This window comes from Liolophura sinensis, chromosome 12, assembly GCF_032854445.1.
Source record: "Liolophura sinensis isolate JHLJ2023 chromosome 12, CUHK_Ljap_v2, whole genome shotgun sequence".
In the NCBI taxonomy this organism is placed as follows: domain Eukaryota; kingdom Metazoa; phylum Mollusca; class Polyplacophora; order Chitonida; family Chitonidae; genus Liolophura; species Liolophura sinensis.
Window position 1 is genome coordinate 17,752,812 of NC_088306.1, and position 21,721 is coordinate 17,774,532.

A 21,721-nucleotide genomic window follows, 5' to 3' on the forward strand; every position below is an offset into this window, starting at 1 on the left:
ACCTGTTTTAAAAGCAGCCGTGTCAGAGGCATCATGTAACAAAACAATGCACTTTTTTTAACGGTACGGACAAGAACTGTATGCAAGATCGTAAAGTTTCGCTGCACTGACGTGGCCGGGGTTGGATGTTACATCATCGGGCCCAAAGGACGAGATAGGATTTCAATCCTTACGTTTACCTGTCGGGATTGCTCAGTATATTAGTGGTAAGTGAAGTACTAGCTGGCTTAATGTCAGTATGACTAGGGTGTCTTCGCATTGGCGTTTCAGTGTGAAACACCGGTATAAATAAGTAAGGATTGTGTCTGGTGCCTTCGGCATGGTATTTCAGTGGGACTTCCTTGTAAATATACTGGCACTAGTTGTAGTGTCTACGACAAAGGGTTCCTCTGAGACAACACAATAAATGTGTTGTCATTGTGTCTGGTGTCTTCTGCGTGGTATCACAGTTACGCGGCACAATAAATATGTCGACATTGTGTCTGATATCTTCCTAATTGCATTCAAGTGGGAGGCAGCACTAAATATGTAGTCATTCTGTCTGGTGTCTTCGGATTGGCATTCCAGTGAGACAGCGCTATAAATATCTCGACATTGAGTCTGGTGTCTTCGGCAAGGCTTCACAGTAAAGCTGCACTATATATTTGGAACCAGCCTGCTAAAAGAAGACGCCGTCGTGAAATGATGAAAAATCACTGACGCTTAACTTCTCGCCCTCAATGCTGATTACTTGGCTTTCCTGCGTGTTTCATGTGAAGCTGTTCCTTTCACTCCGATGATTGGGCCGTGTATCCTGTCCTTAGTAAACCTTGGAGTCGACGGAAATTTATTTATTTATTTGATTTATTTAATTGGTGTTTTACGCTGTACTCAAGAATATTTCACTTATACGACGGCTGGCATATTATGGTGGGAGGAAACCGGGTCGACTGAAATAATTGTTAGAGTATGGATTTAAAAATGTCTGTCTTCGTTTAGTCTTAAACTATATCATTTTGACTTCGAAAACCATACTATTTCCCGGTTCTAACATGTTTATTGCCACGACATTTGCGGGCAGACTGGCTTGGGGCGTGAATCCATAATCTTTCATTCATTCGCTCATTAGCGCGTGGTACAGGCGGTATAACCTTATGACCAATACAGTGAGTACTGACAACATAGTTGTGAGGAGAGCTAAGTGAAAACCTGGTGTTGTTTGCTTTGCCCCTTGAAGGTTTGGTTTTGATGTTGTTTTATTTTTATCTATCTCGGACACACGGAAGTCCCCTGCTCTGGGGAGATAAATGATTGTCAGTAATAAGCGTCCATACCCGAGGCTTTCGCTGGGTCGCCATCAACCCAACCCCACTCTATATATACCGTTTTACCCTACTTTGACTACACTGTACATTAAACAGGCAAATCACGTGTAAACGGGTTACTATGGTGTTAGCTAGTTTCTATGGCAACAGTGTAAAATAGGTTTATAACATTAAATAGTAATTTCGGACTTCCTGTGTACGAACTGGGCTTATACAGCAAACATGACATTTGACCTCAAGTAAACATTTATTACAGCTCATTATATTACTGAGTCTTTCGGATTATTCATAAGCCTTTTTTTCTTGATTTTGTATAATACCACTTTGATCTATGAAATGACTCTTTTGATGAAAAGTTATTGATGAAAATGACATTATTTGGCGTTTTATTTTCGGTGCATGTTTGTAATGGAGATGGAAGTTTATCATACATTAGAGACAAAATTCTACCGTTCACTGCGAGTTGTAAATAAGAGGGTGTTAAAGGTGGGCATATGGCCTAACGTATATGTGGATATACAAGCACGACGCTGTCACTCGAAATTATAACTTTTTTGCTTTTTTTTACACTAATATATATATATATATATATATATATATATATATATACCTGTACCGTACCCTTAGTCATACCGTGAGTAAAGCGAGAGTAGCGAGAACACTGTGGTAATTGGTACACACTCAAGGATGTATGTATTTTGATTGGTGTTTTACGAATGTAATACTCAATTATACAACGCCGGTCAGCATTATGGTGGGACGAAATTGGGCAGAGCCCGGGGGAAGACTCAATCATTAGATAAAGACTGTAACCAGTATGAACAGCGACCTTTGTTTTTATAAAATCTTTTTACAAACCTTAGACCTATCACGGCAACGGTGCCTAAACTATAATGTTGATTATGAACCCTATTTTTATGTATTTGTGGCAGAAATCAAATCACTGAATACCAGTGTTGTTTGTTTACATCTAACACAGCTTTTGTGATTTGTTTATTTATTTGATTGTTGTTTAACGCCTTACTCAAGAATATTTTACTTATACGACGGCGGCCAGCATTATGATGAGAGGAAACCTGCCAGAACCCGGGGGAAGCCCACGACTATCCGCAGTTTCCCCGTTGTCGGTGGTCAGATTTTGTGTATCTGTGCAGTCCTCAGGGCGTGTGTATATGTGTGTGTATGTTTTAATTGAGTCTCTGATAATTAAGAGAATAAAATCATTTAGTATAAGGTATATATGTCAAGCATCAAACTTACCTGTGTCTGACAGGCATACTTAGGCGTCTTGCCGCCAGCAAATAGGCCTTTCATTTACTCCCTTGTTGTGTACCTGTAGGACCACCAAGTCATGGGTAGCAAATAACCATGATAAATAGCAGAAAATGTGAAAATGCTGAAAAAAGGTTTCAGGCAAAACATTGACATTTGCATTTTTCCACCTGACTGAGTTTACCTGGGTTTCCGGGTATAAAGCCGTAGTTTAAAAGTTCGGATAGATAAGATTTTGTCCGGGCCAGTACCCTGATCGGCATAAGGGATTCGCCTGAGTTGTTCAGCGGTTCCCCCTGGGGTGCCTCTCACAGGTTGTTTGTCACTTCTCCCACCCCTAGATGGTCCTCTCTTGTACATAAAAAGACCTTCATTCTCCTTATCGCTTCTAGACTGTAACCGGAAGTTGTAACTCTGAGGTTGAATGAACAAGTTACCTGGGTAAATGCTGTATTTTGGGTTCGGTTACCAACTGTGCTGTAAAATTCTTCCACCAACAGATTTGTTTTAGGTATGTTTAAATGCACAACTGCTTTGTTGGTATCTTGCAGGAGTGCAGTTTATTACTGTGCTCTTCCATCTTACGTTGTGTTCCAAACTTGTGTTATTGTCGTCTAATTGTTTTGTCTAAATGCGGTTTTATGTTAAATCATTCTTGTCATTGTGTACAAGTGTATTTTGTGTACAAGTGTGTTCTTTCTTTGTGCACAAGTGTATTTTGCTCTTGTAAGCACGCTTTATATGTATGGTCTTTCATTGTGCACAAGTGTATTTTGCTTTTGGTAAACTTGGTAATTGTGCACTAGTAACCTACTGTTACTACTGCACTCTTACGTTGTGCTGCTTTGTTCCTATATGTATACTCATCTACAAGTGTCGTAGCGCCCCCTTATGTTGCGATCCCGACAGAAGGGTTGTGGGCTAATATTACTGAAACCTATTAAATAAGCTGGCTAACATCGCAAATTAGAATGTAGAGCTTGTTGTTAAGAGGTCATATAGACGGTACAGAAAGTATGTATATTCCTCACTTCTGAGCCGTGACCCATAGCGTGGTTGTGTCTTGACAAGGGCACCACGTGTACTCCTTAGTTCTGAGCCGTCACCCATCACGTGGTTATGTTTTGACATGGGCACCACGTGTACTTTGAAAGTCTTCAGGCGCAAATGTCGATATGTCAACATGGCGTGCTATACATCGTCAACAGATAGTATTTTATTTTGAATGAGATTATTTGAAGGTGCATATAATAAAATAACAAAAAGAACCAATATGGGTCCTTGTGGTACCCCACTATTGAAGCAAGTGATCATTAAGTATTTTGCATTGTGTGTGTCCCATTAATAGAAGACACCATCCAAAATGAAATTTTTGAACATTTTTTTACAGTGAATGAAGTTAATGTTTCGGTGGTAGTCGTTTTGGACGATAATGAACATGTTGTAGCACAATGACGTTTCACCTTTTTTGTAGCCACGAAATTATTTAAAGTTCTAAATATTTCTGGATCACCACTTTGCTTCAGCTTGTTCAATATGGTCAGAAAAAGTCCTGAACAGAGCCTGTTGTTCGTGTCTTGTTTACGTTTTATTCACTGTAGAGATAATGACTGAAGAAAGATGGTGTTATTCCGAAAGCTGGAAAACTCGTCTTTCTTAACAGCAAATAAATAATGATTATTTATTAAAATTAAGATATAAGGGAGATCATATTATTCCCTCCCACTCAATATCGCACTGAAGATGTCCATCCTTCTCCTCTAAAGCCGCAGTGTCTGATTATCCGACATTATAGGACAGTGCTGCACACAGGAGCACTTTTGCGTGAACGACGCGATATTAGGAACTCTACATTCCCGTTTATGTTATAAACGACCGCACTAATTTTCCTTACCATTAATGTATTAAATTTGTCAACCTCAAAAATATATATGCCCTAACTCTCGCGTGTAAAGATGCCACACCTTCACATGCTGCTTGCACTTTTCTCTGCAACATAACACAAAAATCAACCTATACAGCAGGACCACCATTTTTTCAGCTGTGGTTGCTGGGGGAGATAGTGACACTGGGTGAAACAGATTTAAATTCTATCCAAAACAGACAAAATTCTGAAATATTTTAACGTGGTTCAAAATAGCAGTGCAGAAATGTATGGTGTATCAACAACCTAAAATGTCTGTGTGGCAGTATTATTCAATCACTTCTCCTTCAGACTTCAGCTCGGAGGCAAATCTTGGACCCAAGTGACCGAACTGCGGATGTGTTACGTATAAGTAGACTAGTTGAGGCCTTCAACATGTACACAAGAGGTATAAAACCATGGCTGTTGACTGAAATCGAAAGTTCTTTATCGCTTTCTCACCGGCTATACAGGACTGTCTCATAACTTTACATTTGGCGATGTTCTTATTGCATGATAAGTTAAATATTCTTGACTAATTAAATCTTATTTCATGTCTTGCTTTAATAACATAAAACTTTCAACCACATTACTTAGGCCTATTGCTGTCTGACGTAGGCTGTAATGGTTTCTCCTGAACATATGAAGATCACATCCATCTTGAAGTTGAGAGTTGACCTACACGGAGTATTAATGATGATTACCAATTTGGTGAGATTCTTGGTATTTGTGTGGAGAATATGACTCTATCTAGTTACCAACAAAATAGGTCAGACAGGCTTGGTTGTGTCAGTTAGATGACCTAGTTTAGAGCACACAGTACAAGATCGATAGACGTAACACTAATACAAACAAATTAACGAAAGCCAAAAAAAAAAAAAAAAAATTAACATCTATGTTTAGATGCATATCGCGTGTCGTGTTCACTTTAACCTAATCTTTAATTAGTTAGGATGCAAGTTTATCGTGATAAACCTAAAAATATTTGTGATTATGAACAGCTCATTAGCTTCACACGCCTGACCTCGATTAGGGGATATCAAAAATACTACCACATATGCATAGACATGAAGATGTTAGGATGTTGGGATAGTAAAGCAGGGGTGTCTTCTAACACCAAGGCGATACTAGGCTGTTTAGCTAATTGAGTCGATAGATGGCTACACTATTTGCATGAATTCAGCCATGCGTATGGCCGTCACGGGACTGAAGCAGCCGAGCGGTTATCGTGCATCCGGAGTACACGAGGTTTAAGTCCCTGTACTGTCTTGTACGTCGGCCTGGATTGGTGTTACTGCTATAAAAGGCGTTCAAACGGTTTATACATCAGTATTTCTGCATGATCAGAGTTTGTCGCCTAGTGTATCAGTAGTCTCTTACGGGCGATAAGCGATTGCTGCTTAAGGTGTTCAGCACCGTAGGAAGGTACAACAAGAAAAAAGATTATTACATGTTGTTTGGCTATCAGTGAATACTTGTGTCCTCAACCATGTCAACGTGTTCTGGAAGGAATCTTTCAGACATACATGCAGTAAAACACTTAAATGCCACTGACTGTTTTCTAATATAAGACAGAGGATTGCGCTGAATGTTTCTGGATACGGACATCTTGTGATGAATGTGTTTCTGATGCCGACTTGTTGGACACATTTACTAAGACTGCAAAAAAAGCTGTTTTAAAGTTAGTGGCATATTACGCCAACCTTGTTGCTATAAAGCTTCGTGCAGCATACTAATGGGAAAAGTGTAAAGCCTATTGTCATCGAGTTTCGATCTCTCACCGGTTCATTTCTCATTGCTATTTTTTCTAGGCAATGCTTCATTTAGACATAATGGACGAGGACCTAAACAAAGAAAACGTACGAGTGGACGTCAATGGCCCTGGAAAGTACGAGAATAACATAATATGGGGTGCTAAACAAGCTGACGTCACCCTTGTGCCTTTGGCTGTAGGGAAATATCAGGTAAGGTTATATTATAATCTTTCACAACCTAACATATTGTTTTATTTGTTTTTTTATTTATTCTCTTTATTGATCTGTTTGCCGGGCATTCAGCCTTCAGTGGTGTAATTCAGACCTCACCGGGTACATGTATGCCCAAGGCTTACTCTACATCTTGCAATGGCTATAAACTACAGTTATTTGTTCGTTAAACATTTCAGTGGTAGTTATGGGAACCACATTGTGATTTACCTGTCGGTAAGGCCGACATTACATATAAATGTTCTCGTCCAGGGTGTAGAATCTAAGATGGTCAAAGCTAATGAGTTATAATTTGTGATGATACAGATGAAGACGTACTAAGGTAACCGACAGTTCTTCATTTTCATTTTTGGAGCTATTATAATATTACATTGGTGATATTATAATATTAAAATATTAAACTTTCAGTAATTACTAATTTATGTTTATTTGGTTGCACCCTGCTTACAACTACCAAATTTTTGGACATGATGGAGTTAGGAAAAATAATATATTCTCATATAGTTGTTCAAACTATACACATTGGCTGTGTTGACCCGAACTACACACGCTAAAAACGTGTTACAGTAAAACAGTGAGATCACTACTGTCATTCGGTGAATGCGTACCCACAGCAGCGTTCTGCACTTGTTCAACTGGATTTTTTTAGACATGATTTAAATCTTTTGAAACTGGCAGACGCAGATTTTTTTGTTGGGTATTTTTGTTTTTATTTTGTCGCTAAAAGGAAGGAGGAAATGACTAGGTACAGCATATAATTTAAAATATGAGTAAATTCGTGAATTATTTAATTTTCTCAAGAACACAAAGTGGTGACAGTGATATGAAATGCAAATCTGTGATGCTGTGTATTTGATATACCAGAGCTGTGTATGGGGTTGTGATGCTGTGTATTTGATATACTAGAGCTGTGTATGGGGTTGTGATGCTGTGTATCTGATATACTAGAGCTGTGTATGGGGTTGTGATGCTGTGTATTTGATATACTAGAGCTGTATATTGGGTTGTGATGCTGTGAATCTGAAATACCAGAGCTGTGTATGGGGTTGTGATGCTGTGTATCTGATATACTAGAGCTGTATATGGGGTTGTGATGCTGTGTATTTGATATACCAGAGCTGTGTATGGGGTTGTGATGCTGTATATCTGATATACTAGAGCTGTATATGGGGTTGTGATGCTGTGTATTTGTTATACCAGAGCTGTGTATGGGGTTGTGATGCTGTGTATCTGATATACCAGAGCTGTATATTGGGTTGTGATGCTGTGTATCTGATATACTAGAGCTGTATATTGGGTTGTGATGCTGTGTATTTGATATACTAGAGCTGTATATGGGGTTGTGATGCTGTGTATTTGATATACCAGAGCTGTGTATGGGGTTGTGATGCTGTGTATCTGATATACTAGAGCTGTGTATGGGGTTGTGGTGCTGTGTATCTGATATACTAGAGCTGTGTATGGGGTTGTGGTGCTGTGTATCTGATATACTAGAGCTGTGTAAGGGGTTGTGATGCTGTGTATCTGATATACCAGAGCTGGATATGGGGTTGTGATGCTGTGTATCTGATATACCAGAGCTGTATATTGGGTTGTGATGCTGTGTATCTGATATACTGGAGCTGTATATGGGGTTGTGATGCTGTGTATTTGATATGCTAGAGCTGTATATTGGGTTGTGATGCTGTATATCTGATATACCAGAGCTGTGTATGGGGTTGTGATGCTGTGTATCTGATATACCAGAGCTGTATATTGGGTTGTGATGCTGTGTATCTGATATACTAGAGCTGTATATGGGGTTGTGATGCTGTGTATCTGATATACCAGAGCTGTATATGGGGTTTATCAGCAATACATTTAATTCTTCTAACATCTCATGCAGCACATTTCTCTCAACAAGTGGGAATTCTCTAAGAGCTCAGTCCTTTCCATAGTTTGTACACACGATTCTGCTGACAACAAAATAACAGACAACATTGTAAATTGTTTCATACAAATCATTCCAGATGGTAACAGATGGAAAACATGTTACATGCATGATAATTGACAAAAATCATTTTACTTGGTAACTGAAAGCATGGTAATTGACAGAAAACATTTTTTCGTGCATGGTAACTGACAGAAAACATTTTGCATGGTAACTGACGGAAAATATTTTACATGGTAACTGACAGAAAGCATTTTGCACGCATGGTAATTGACAGAAAGCATTTTGCACGCATGGTAATTGACAGAAAACATTTTGCAGCTTGTTTATGGACAGAAGACCTTTTCCTCAGTAACTGACGGAAAACATTTTACAAGGTAACTGACGGCATGCTAACTGTCAGAAAACATTTTGCATGCATAGTAACTGACAGATAGCATTTTGCATAGTGACTGACGGAAAACATTGTGCATGGTGACTGACAAAATCACTTTGCATGCATGGTAATTGACAGAAATTGACATGATGTGGTAACTGAGGGAAACATTCTCCCCAGTAACCGAGACTTTGAAACAAAAGACTTTTTTATATTTTTTTTATTATTTTTATATTTAGTTATTTTGATTTCTGTAATTCCTCACGCGCTGGTTAACCCTACCTGCTCCAATCCTAACGTGCAACCACAATTCACTGTGGCAATCAGTCTCTTACCCTTACTCTGTCTTTCCTGGTGCTTTTAATTTATTTTTGTTTGTTTATTTTTTTTTTATTGTTTTGTCTGTGTCATTAGATATGCACCTCCACCACCCACGGTACATTACCTGCGATTTTTATCGAGCCGTATGATAATGTGTTAATTAGGCATAAACAGAAAGACAAACTAATTAGAAATAATCCGACCTCTGAGAAGACTTGTGCCGGGGGTGAACCCAGAAGTCATGCTTGTCTTCGTGTGCCTGTCGTCACGCTTCGATACGTCACGTTATTTAACCTCAGTACCTTTTATCACAGTCACGCAGTCATGCACCACGCAAACCGCGCATGCGTAGCCAGTCCAGGCAGCTACTAGTTGACAACAACAATAACATGCGATTTCGCATACTTGCATGACTGTTCAAGCGATGGATCACATATCGAGTGATGTATCTATAGGCGTACTTCTTAATGAATACAACACTCACATAACAGGTGAATGTAGCTAACTGGTAATGGTGTGAAATGTGTTCGTGTACAAAGACTATCTGTTTTATTTTTTGTTTTTATATAACCGTCAAGGAATTAATTGATGTAGACCTGCATATTAATGACCCCAAGTAGAATATTAAACTTAACAAAGTGCGCATTATGACCTACTTCCGGTACACCAGGGTCAAACTAACAATTGACATAACCCAGATCTATTCCATTGCCGGTTCATTGCAATGATGGGAGAAAGCAAGGTCAAGGGCGTGCAGTTTTCGTTTTGCCATTGAGTGATTACTCTTATACATTCGTTCATTTGTTTGATTGATGCTTTACGTCGCACCAGATCTAACTTGTGGAGAAGGCAGGACAGAGATTCTGAGACAGCATAGATTGTTGCCATTAATTTATATAAATGACAAACTCCAGAGCCACATCAGAGACAGCGAGAGCTCGTTCCGAACACGCTGCCGCCATTTTATTTCTTTTTCCTCAATTTCATTACAACCAGTTGCTCTCAGATCATAATTTTATTATTCCGGAAAAAAGACTCATTTAAATGTATTGTTTTGTCTTTTCGCAGATACGATGCTTTTACGACGATGTAGAAATTAAAGGCGGTCCCGTTGAATTTAACGTCTCACCCGATATATCGAAAGTGAAAGTCACGTCAGATCTCGGGACAAAAGTGATGGTTGGCGTTGCTCAGGAGCTGAAGGTTACAGTGGCCTTTGCTATAATAAACTGGCTTGGATCGTCTAACAGTAGATACTTTAGTTATTATTTTAATCAGCTACTTGTCTCCTCTGGTCCCCTCTGGTGATTTGTCACTAATTATAATAGTAAAAGCATTCGAAGATTTGTTTTCATGTTGAAACATACGCTGTTTATACGCTGAGAAGCCCCTGTGCTAAACATGCGCCCTTGTGATCAGCCTGATTAAATAACATTTACTTAGTTGTCTCCCTTCTCCGTACAGGTCGACACCAGCGGAGTCGGTGAAGGCAACCTACGAGTTGAGGCCAAGTCACCCAGCGGAAAAGTTATTACACTGCCGTGTCACGGCCAAAATGGCACACGATCAGTGACATTTAACCCGACCGAGTCCGGTAGGTGGAGCCGTATAGAGGTGTTCTTATAATATGTATCATTGTGCACACCGAGTCCGGTACCGGTAGGTGGAGCTGTATAGACGTATTTTTACAAAACAAAATTTGCATAATTCTAAAGCTTTTTTTAAGTCTTGATCCATGCAAAACTGAAAATTAATCTGTTTATGAACTTAATAAAACAAAACACGCCAAACGTTTTCCACACTTGTTTTCCTCCAGGTGAGTGGACGATATCTACCCTATTTGAGAACGAACGTGTAGAAGGCGGGACGTTCTCAGTCACAGTATTCGACCCCAAATCTGTCAGTCTGAGCGGACCCCAGAACGGGGTCGTCGGCGAGGCAATCGTCTTTAAAGGTGAGATGAACCGATAATCAGGCCCCCGTCCGCCAACTTCCTCTATACAAAACGTACGTTTATACCAATCTCTACGCTGTTCCCTAACCTGTGACATGCTGCGTTTGGGGCGGAGCCATACCTATCTCTACCTGCATCTAACTCGGTATATTATTGGATAACATGTTACATTGTTTTAGATTTTGTATGTCAAATATAACCAACTTCACGGTAATATAAGCGAATGGATTTAATCTTGAAAATTCCACAATTTTTTATTTGTTTTTTATTTGATTCACGTGCACTTCATTCCTCATACCATTTCATCTTGGCTTTGTCAGTGCGCTAAATAGCATTTCTAACCTGACGAAATTGTCACCGAGAGCATTATTATTATTATTATTATTATTATTATTATTATTATTAATGAAGAATTTGATCTTAACGGTATTAGCCCTATATGTGGGATTTTACAAGATTCACCATTCGTTTATATCTCTCTGTATAATTCTTAGAGTATACATCTTTTGCATTTCTTTGTTGGGAATTGTCTAAATAGTATATCACGACCCATTTTAACCCACCTCAGTCTTAGGGAGTAAAATAATTAATTAACCACTTAATATTTCATCATATTAACTGAGCTGCATGCTTGTCTGTTGTATTATGATTCTCTGTATTGCCTATTATCTATCATATTATGCGTTATGTACTTTATGCATATACTAGCATTGTATTTACTCCGTTTAGTTGCATGATACAATGCTGTTTATGCCTGCTACATTCACAGGGTGATCTGTAGTATCTACTTGTACCATTTCATACTATTTGTACATTTGCCCTAAAATCTATTATAGACTCGCTTCCAAAATTTCCTTTGGTCTGTGACACGTAACAACACAAGTTCACGTTATTGTAAGGAAAATGAGGTCAGGACACTTTTTCTAATGCATAAAGTAGAAGTCCATAGGCTCGGTTTCGAAGCCAAGAACCCATTGCCTCGGCTGAACGTCATAATTATTCCAAAACCAATCGTATACTGGATGTTGGGCGGAGTTCAACATGTTTTGATGGAGGGCGACACCATTTACCTAGCTGTTGGTGTAGCTCTTGTAGAACAAATTACTCTCAACTTCCAACATGTGCATGTGCAGAGCCAGTGTTGTTATGTATCACTTACTAAGGCAATTTTGGTAGCGAGGATGACTGATTTTACAGACAGCTGAATATAGGTGACTCTCTAAAATAAATAGACTATAACTGCATGATATCATTCTGTATGTATACTAACAATCCAGTAATACGTATTGCCGTGTGATATCATGCTATATATGTTCTAATTCTTTTATCTGTATGATATCATGATGTATGTACATGTATGTTGGCTTACTAACTACAGTTAGCTGTATGATATCAGACTGTATGATCTATAATGCTGTTATCTGTCTGATATCAGGCTGTAAGACCTATAACCCTATTATCTGTATGATATCAGGCTGCACATTTATACTAACGCTGTAGTAATAACCCCGTCTCTCGGTAGCTACTCACCCCCCTAACAGCCAACAGGATGTCACAGCGCACGTCATGCGGGGTACGTCCGTCTGTCCGTGCCTCTTGGAGATCGCGGGAGAACATGAGAGCCATATTAAATTCACTCCCAAACACGGCGGGCCGCACACCGTCCATTTACTCCTGCATTCTGTGGAGGTAAAAGGTAAGACAGTTGACAGAGGAAGCGTTGTGGGAGTGGGGATGAAGTGGAAAGGTTGAGGAGAATAAAAAGGAAATCATCGACAACGAAATAAGCCCTGTTGAATAATTTGGCTTACATTTTCTTGGTGTTGCCCCGGTATCGATTAACACTCTTATTTTCGGTTCTGCGTTCTTATTTGAGGTCAACTCTTGTTTGTGTGATCGACAGTTTTATTATGAGGTCACCACTGAAAAACGTCACGCGGAATTTGATGCTTTGCGTCATCGTATGTAGAGAACATTTACTCGCTGGAACATTGCAGCAGTTTTGTAGACAGCAATAATTACGGGATTTGTCATTATAAATAATCTCATAACAGAATGTATTGTAAAGCAAGGTTTTGGGGCTCCACCTGTATTATTTTTTGCAATTCTATAAACGTCAGTGATAGTTACGATTATTTTCTTGTTCTTTCGTAATGTTGAAGACAGTAGAACATTTACTAACTGACCACAAGATGTAAATTAGAATTTATGACTTATTATTTTGTATGATGATTTTGATTGTTTCGTTTTTATTATTTTTAGGTAGTCCCAAAACAATCGAAATCCAGGACCCCGGGTCCATCTACGTGACAGGTGAGGGCGTGGTCAGATGTCAGATCGGGGAAGAAGGCGTGTTCACAATCCATCCTGACGGACATGAAGGAGACATCAGCGTGAATATAAGAGGTCAGTCGGTCAATGGCCTCCGATCTTATTACATTTACATAGCTCGATGATAAACGACCAATAAGAGAGACTGGTACAATCATTCCATTACCTACAGATATGCGTCAACGTTTTTCTGAAAAGAATATCTGATGTAAAACGTGGATCGATGTGATTTTGATAGTTTTATTACCGCCCAACAATTTGGTTCGATACAGGTGTGACCCAGTAATGGCGAAGAGCGTTTCCAAATATCTGGCTGACAGAAATGTGTTTTGAAAAAGTGTCACAAAAAGACAAACAAAGAAGTATAAATCCACCGATCCACTTGTGGGACAACATCGTGACGCCCACAAATATCAAGTATTCTTATTAGCTGATGTGGTATTTTGACTGTCAGTTTCTGTCGGTCATATTATGATCTATCTGTTAAAGGGATACTGAATCGATTCTGATTGGTTGGTGGGAGAGATAGGCAAGTCTGGGTTGTGCCTTGCCTAAGCTGAATTTTAGGTACGGTACCAAAATCGTGACCAAGGCTGCAAGATTTAACCGTAGAAAACCTATCTCAACTATCAGCCAATCGGCGTCGATTCTGTATCCATACAAGGACCATTAGTTTGCAGGACCAAATCACGCAGCAGTTTTCACGTGTGTCGAATGTTTGGGCGTGTATTTCAAATAACTTTGACAATAAAATCATAAACGACGATTCTAAAGATGATACATTATTTGTTCTTATCACGTATGATACATGTCCTTCCTGAGTCTACGGATATAATGTTACTTTTGCTGATGTGGTATACGTGACACCAAGTTACTCCTATGAAGAAGGACATCAGGCCATAACGAAGCGATTTTCGAATTAAGCCAAAATTTCAAATCACTTTAAAATTGTTATTTCTTACGTAGCAACGTCAAAATATTGCTTGACAACGTGAATTTTGTGAAAGGTATTCAACACAACGTATATTTCAATCTAGGCTCAAGATGTCTGGAATCCTTGTACGTTTTTATCCATGATGATATTTACCAAAATAATTTTAGCTGTTCTTTAGCAAACATTTGCAAACCAAACATACAACCTAGATATACTTCCTGTGAAATTGGTTGTAATTCGTATACTGACGATTGCCTTCTTCACAGAGTCTGGAGAGGAGATGGAATTGGAGCGAATGTTCCGAAGTGATGGCACGACCGAGGTGTCGTATCGTCCCCAGAGAGTCGGCATGTATACCATAGACGTCAAATGGAATGGCCTGCATGTCAGAGGTATGTATGGTAGACGGTTATGACCTAATATGATTTGATTTGCATAGTATTTTTAAGAAGACGTATTTCAGTTCGTTAGATTTAGAGTCCATAGATTTAAAACATTTGATTGCATAAATATGGATGAATAAGGAACACAGTTAAGCTGTGAAGCGATAATAGTTAAAACACATGAATACCATGCAGGCGTGGATCTGTTGGGGTGCGTTTTATGATTTGCATTGAAACTTGTCAGTCAGTTTCCAAATATTTCCGTGATTAAATCACCACTAAACATGTCCGTATGTGGTTGACTTCATCAGATGTCTTAGTGTTATTAGGAAATTGTTCATTAAATTACAGATATTGAATATTAATGACTGTATCCAGTTTACATAGAATATCTCATCCCACTACATTGCTGGCCGCTGTCGTATAAATGGAATATTCTTGAGTACAACGTAAAACACAGGTCAAATAAATAATTTTTTTTTTTTTGATTGGTGTTTTACGCCGTACTCAAGAATATTTCACTTATACGACGGCGGCCAGCATTATGGTGGGTGGAAACCGGGCACAGCCCGGGTGAAACCCACGACCATCCGCAGGTTGTTGCCAGACCTTCCCACTTACGGCCGGAGACGAAGCCGTAGACATGAGCTGGACTTGAACTCACAGCGACCGCATTGGTGAGAGGCTCCTGGGCCATTACGCTGCGCTAGCGCGCTAACAGACTGAGCCACGGAGGCCCCTAAATAAAAAAATAAATTATATAGAGTATCCCCTACTTTTAAATAGTATATTTCACCGCCAGGTGATTTGTACTCCCTTCTATTCGGCAGAATTACCCTGATTGGTAAAAAATGTCCTGTGTTCATACACCATCAGTGATATTGTAGCAAACTATACACGACTAGTAAACATTTGCTGTAATTCCTGAGGTTTGTAAGGTAGGTGGCGAACAGGGATAGAGCTTTATACAGTTCCCTCCACTAATAATCCCCACCCACGTCATATTTCTGACAAATTCTTAAGTACGGAGTTAAGTTCGAATCAAATAAATGATCATTCTTAAACAGTATGCTTATGTTCAACCCAGCTTTATACATTACAGAGCTGACATTTTACAACATCCACTGTTTTCTCAATCAACAGAAAGTCCCTTTTTAGTCAGAGTAACCGATGCCACTAAGGTCACGTGCTTGGACGAGCTCGATGATTGGATGGATGAATATGAGCGCATTTTACTTGACTACAAAGAAGAGGCCACCTTTAGATTTGGTATTGCCAATGCAGGTCCAGGTTCGTACACTGGAGATGCGTGTTGCTCGTCTGGAAATTCTTTTTCTAAATTCGTGCAAACCAGCCAAAACTTCTATGATGAATTATTCCGAAAAAAGGAAACTTATTACTGTATACTATAAAAGATAACACTATAAAACTGTTATACTGGACAATGTATATTATTTACTGACGTTTTACTTATTGCTGTGTATACATTACACCCGGTTTCCTCCCACCATAATGCTGGCCACCGTCGTATAAATGAAATATTGTTGAGTACGGCGTAAAACACAAATCAAATAAATTTATTTATTTATTTATTTATTTATTTATTTATTTGATTTTGGTGTTTTACGCCGTACTCAAGGATATTTCACTTATACCACGACGGCCAGCATTATGGGGGGAGGAAACCGGGCAGGGCCCGGCGGAAACCCACGACCTTCCGCAGGTTGCTGCAGGCCTTCCCACTTACGGCCCGATAGCAAATCAAATAAATGAAATAATGTGCACATTACAGACCTTCATCGAAAGTAGACTTTAAACTTTCTTTCAAATGATTTAAAGCTATATTCATTTTGTTGAAAATTATTGAATTTTCTTTCCCAGGGAAATTTACAGCAGAGGTTCTCTCTCCGAGCGGGAGATTACCGGTCACCGTGAGCAACGTGCGAGCCGATGTTATCCAGGCAGTGTTTATCCCAGAGGAAAAAGGTAAAGTGCACAAGTACTTACATGTCATACCAGTATGGAAGACAAGCAAATGTTGTTTATCACTTGGGTAAAACAGTTTTACATACGTCACTGGTCTACTACCTACATGGCAGTAAGTGTCAAATGCTGCACTACAAAATCACAATCCACTGAAACGCTAGCAACACAAAAAAGAAACCTATCCGTCATGATGGCCGTGGTGAGCGTAAACAATGTCGCCTCCCGTGTGTGGTGAGTTCCCTCTGAAGCCGCCTGAACTTAGTTCATTTTCAAGCCTACAGTTGCTTCAGTTCAGATAAGACGTTGTGCAGCTCTACACCGTAGTGTTAACGAAAGTGTAGAGGTACGTGGTGCTACTGAAAAGCAGAGAAACGAAACAAAAAATGCCAGATCAAACTGTTCTCAAGATTATTACGGCTAAAACCGCTGGAATGACATTCAGTGTGGTTTGTATCCATATTGCTTTTGTTAATTCAGGTGATCACTACATCCATTTGTACTGGTCCGATGTACCTGTTCAGAACTCGCCTCTGCTTGGCTATTGCCCGGGTGCCAAACCTCCATTGGACTACACCAAAGTCGCCGTGAGGGGCCCCGGAAGGGAAGAAGCGAGAGCCACAGTCCAAACATACTTCTTCGTGGATGGCAGACTGGCAGGCCCAGGTATGATCTGTTAATGGGGATAAACATCACTTTCTGTGCAGCTTTGAGGACAATAAGCGGTCGGGGACCCTCTTGTGAACGATTGCGTTCATTTAATACCACTTGCCGTTCACCAATATAGTGTTCGTATCACATGAGGGAAAGGGCGACAGTAACTTGCCAAAGGTCGGTGGTTTAGAACGGGCTATCCGGTTTACTTCACCCATAAAACTCAATTTTCAAGTATGGCGTTAAGAGCGAGTGTATTTGGAGTTTAACGTCGTACTTAACAATTTTTAGTCATATGACGAGAACATGTAATGCGCCTCCTTGCATACAGGACGGATTTCCACTGCTCTTTTATCTAGTGCTACTTCACACACAAGGCAAGTAAGCTGCCCCGACCGAGCCATTATACTGATACGGGTCAACCAGTCGTTGCGCTTCCTCTTAATGCTGAACGTATGGGCTAAAGACACAATCAAGTAAATGATATAAACGAAAATGAGGAAATTGCCCGTCTAAATCAAGTGGGTAAAAGGGTGTTCTCTTTCGTTCTTTTTTGTAATGCTTCACTGCTTGTGTATAGCCTTTGTGCTCTTAAAGCAATGAGGTACAAGCACTACAGCGTAACAGAAGACAATGAGGTGTTTTTACACAGCTTGGATCCGACTTGAATAGGACTAACTGGTACGAGCCCGACGTCATTGAAAAATGACGTGTTTATGTATGTTTGGGGTTGAACGTCGCACCTTTTTCAGTTTTTCAGTCAATTTTTCAGTGATATGACGACGAGGACTGTTGAGGTGTGTGTAGGGCCTACATATATTGTCTCCTTATGGCAGAGCGAGTTAATGCGGCCAAAGTGCTGCCGTCACTGAAATATCATGCCAAAGACACCAGACATGGCACCACACCCATTCACATTTTACTGACACCAAGTCAACCAGTCATGTTTACTTGATCTAACTTCTCAGTGCTGTGGGGCAAGCAAGGCAGCAGCAAGTCCCATTTTTAAAGTCTGTTGCGACCCGATACGCGAGTTTGATCCCGATGTCTCCCGACTTCGAGGCGGACGCGCTAACCATTAGTTACCAATCACATATATGTTTTCTGTGTTTTTTCGATTGAACTTCCTGGGTATGCTCATAAAACATTAGGATAGTATACACCCACTACAGCATAATAGCAAAAAAACGGAACTTATCACCGGTAAATGAGTCGATAGAAACAGTGTCCTATTCTGGGACTTATCACAGGTAAATGGGTCGATAGAAACAGTGTTCTATTCTGGAACTTATCACCGGTAATTGGGTCGATAGAAACAGTGTCCTATTCTGGAACTTATCACAGGTAAATGGGTCGATAGAAACAGTGTCTTATTCTGGGACTTATCACAGGTATATTGGACGATAGAAACAGTGTCCTATTCTGGAACTTATCACCGGTAAATGGGTCGATAGAAACAGTGTTCTATTCTGGAACATATCACAGGTAAATCAGTCGATAGAAACAGTGTCCTATTCTGGAACTTATCACAGGTAAATGGGTCGATAGAAACAGTGTCCTATTCTGGAACTTATCACAGGTAAATGGGTCGATAGAAACAGTGTTCTATTCTGGGACTTATCACAGGTAAATGGGTCAATAGAAACAGTGTCTTATCCTGGAACATATCACAGGTAAATTGGTCGATAGAAACAGTGTCCTATTCTGGGACTTATCACAGGTAAATGGGATGATAGAAACAGTGTCCTATTCTGGGACTTATCACAGGTAAATGGGGCGATAGAAACAGTGTTCTATTCTGGGACTTATCACAGGTAAATGGGTCAATAGAAACAGTGTCCTATTCTGGAACTTATCACAGGTAAATTGGTCGATAGAAACAGTGTCCTATTCTGGGACTTATCACCGGTAAATGGGTCGATAGAAACAGTGTTCTATTCTAGAACTTATCATAAGTCAATGGGTTAATATTTTTTAACTGTGTTTCATTTCAAGCACTTAAATTCTAACTTTATCTTACAATATATTTATGACCAACCTTTCCTCTTTGCCCTGTTTTACTTCTGTCATTTCACATCTTCTCTTCCCGCCTTACCAACCTCAATTTTTTTTCCTTCCTATCCCGCATTGACGGCGTAGGCTCCTAATTAACTGTGACTTACATCATCATTTCAGGGACACCAGAAATCCGGATGGAGGGCTTAAAATCCAACGTTGATATAATGTCCAAGCGTCTACCCTGCGATAGGTACAAGTGCACCTACACAGCCGATGTCCCTGGTAAGTTTAGCTTGATTGATGACGTCATCAACTCGTCAGGTTACGTCACGTCATACTGCTTTTTGGTGATATTCCTAATGCGAGTATCGACTCAACTAGTGTGACGGTTGTACAGGAAAGCATTAGATATTTTCGTTAAATATGATCTCTCTTCGTATGTGTATCGAAAATAAAAAAAAATGAATGAATGGTTGAATGAATGAATGAATAAATGACTAAAATTATTCCAGTCATATCGAGGATATACATATATACATACATACACGAAAATATTTCATATTATATACATCGTGTATATATATATATATATATTTACCGTGATCTCAGGTATATATATATATATATATATATATATATATATATATATATATATATATATATATATATATATATATATATATATATATATATATATATATATGGAACATACTGCGTGGGGCTATCTTCATAGAGTTTTATTCACTTTTAACACCTAAAACCATAACTATTAATAACGGCAGCCTTTATACAAGTAAAGGTACGTGTATATTTTTTTCTTGAAAATGACTGGACGTAAAGAAGTAGCACAATACGCAGGCCCTGTTTCACGCCCAGATTGTTCATCTTGCGTGTACCTAACAACCATGACGACCTTATCACATCAGCACTAGTAGACATCGATTCATACATCTATTTTGCCAACTCTAAATTTAACAAACGCCTTTCAAACTACTCAAGCTTGGTCATCATCCAACGTCCTCCTTTACGCTGTGCTGTATTTATCAATAGCCTCTAGTCGCCATGTCTTATCCGAACGATATCTGAGATCACGGTAATTAATGTGAGCAAGAAGTACAATAGCCTGAGATCACAGTAACTGATGTGAACAAGAACTACAGTAGTCTGAGATCACGGTAAATAATGTGAGCAAGAACTACAATAGTCTGAGATCACGGTAAATAATGTGAGCAAGAAGTACAATAGTCTGAGATCACAGTAACAAATGTGAGCAAGAACTACAATAGTCTGAGATCACGGTAATTAATGTGAGCAAGAAGTACAATAGTCTGAGATCACGGTAATTAATGTGAACAAGAAGTACAATAGTCTGAGATCACGGTAATTAATGTGAGCAAGAAGTACAATAGTCTGAGATCACGGTAGAAAATGTGAACAAGAAGTACAATAGTCTGAGATCACGGTAACCAAGGTGAACAAGAAGTACAATAATCTGAGATCACGGTAATTAATGTGAACAAGAAGTACAATAGTCTGAGATCACGGTAATTATTGTGAGCAAGACGTACAATAGTCTGAGATCACGGTAATTAATGTGAACAAGAAGTACAATAGTCTGAGATCACGGTAATTAATGTGAGCAAGAAGTACAATAGTCTGAGATCACGGTAGAAAATGTGAACAAGAAGTACAATAGTCTGAGATCACGGTAACCAAGGTGAACAAGAAGTACAATAATCTGAGATCACGGTAATTAATGTGAACAAGAAGTACAATAGTCTGAGATCACGGTAATTATTGTGAGCAAGACGTACAATAATCTGAGATCACGGTAATTAATGTGAACAAGAAGTACAATAGTCTGATTAATGTGAACAAGAAGTACAATAGTCTGAGACCACGGTAATTAATGTGAACAAGAAGTACAATAGTCTGAGATCACTGTAATTAATGTGAGCAAGAAGTACAATAGTCTAAGATCACGGTAAAAAATGTGAGCAAGAACACAATAGTCTGAGATCACGGTAATTATTGTGAGCAAGAAGTACAATAGTCTGAGATCACGGTAATTAGTGTGAACAAGACTTACAATAGTCTGATTAATGTGATCAAGAACTACAATAGTCTGATGCGAGGATGTAAATTGGGAAACAGATCTTTGTGGGAAAACTCCGACAGATCTTTTTTAAATACCACCTTTTAATCACCCTCCATAATTGAAAGGGAGCAAATGTACATATTTTATTTAATAAAAGGGGAGCTCCTTGGCCGAACTGGTTAGCACGCCAGCGAGGTGCAATGACCCAGGAGCCACTCACCAATGGGATCGCTATGAGTTCAAGTCCAGTTCGTGCTGGCTTCCTCTCCGGCAGTTCGCCTGCCCGATTTTCTCC

The 21,721-nt window shown here is 39.3% G+C and overlaps 1 protein-coding gene across 2 annotated transcripts in view; it reads left to right on the forward strand.

Annotated features, from left to right (window-relative positions):
- The window catches only part of LOC135479192 (filamin-A-like), a 63,645-nt gene that overhangs the window by 35,645 nt on the left and 6,279 nt on the right, over positions 1-21,721 (forward strand). The window contains exons 7-17 of one of the 2 annotated variants that reach the window (XM_064758975.1): positions 6,291-6,443; positions 10,160-10,294; positions 10,556-10,685; positions 10,908-11,045; positions 12,568-12,741; positions 13,308-13,451; positions 14,577-14,702; positions 15,837-15,983; positions 16,575-16,679; positions 17,157-17,342; positions 19,506-19,610. In XM_064758975.1, coding sequence (XP_064615045.1) covers positions 6,291-6,443; positions 10,160-10,294; positions 10,556-10,685; positions 10,908-11,045; positions 12,568-12,741; positions 13,308-13,451; positions 14,577-14,702; positions 15,837-15,983; positions 16,575-16,679; positions 17,157-17,342; positions 19,506-19,610 — 1,543 coding nt within the window. The remainder of the gene's footprint in view (positions 1-6,290; positions 6,444-10,159; positions 10,295-10,555; positions 10,686-10,907; positions 11,046-12,567; positions 12,742-13,307; positions 13,452-14,576; positions 14,703-15,836; positions 15,984-16,574; positions 16,680-17,156; positions 17,343-19,505; positions 19,611-21,721) is intronic. The other variant, XM_064758976.1, reaches the window with a different exon arrangement.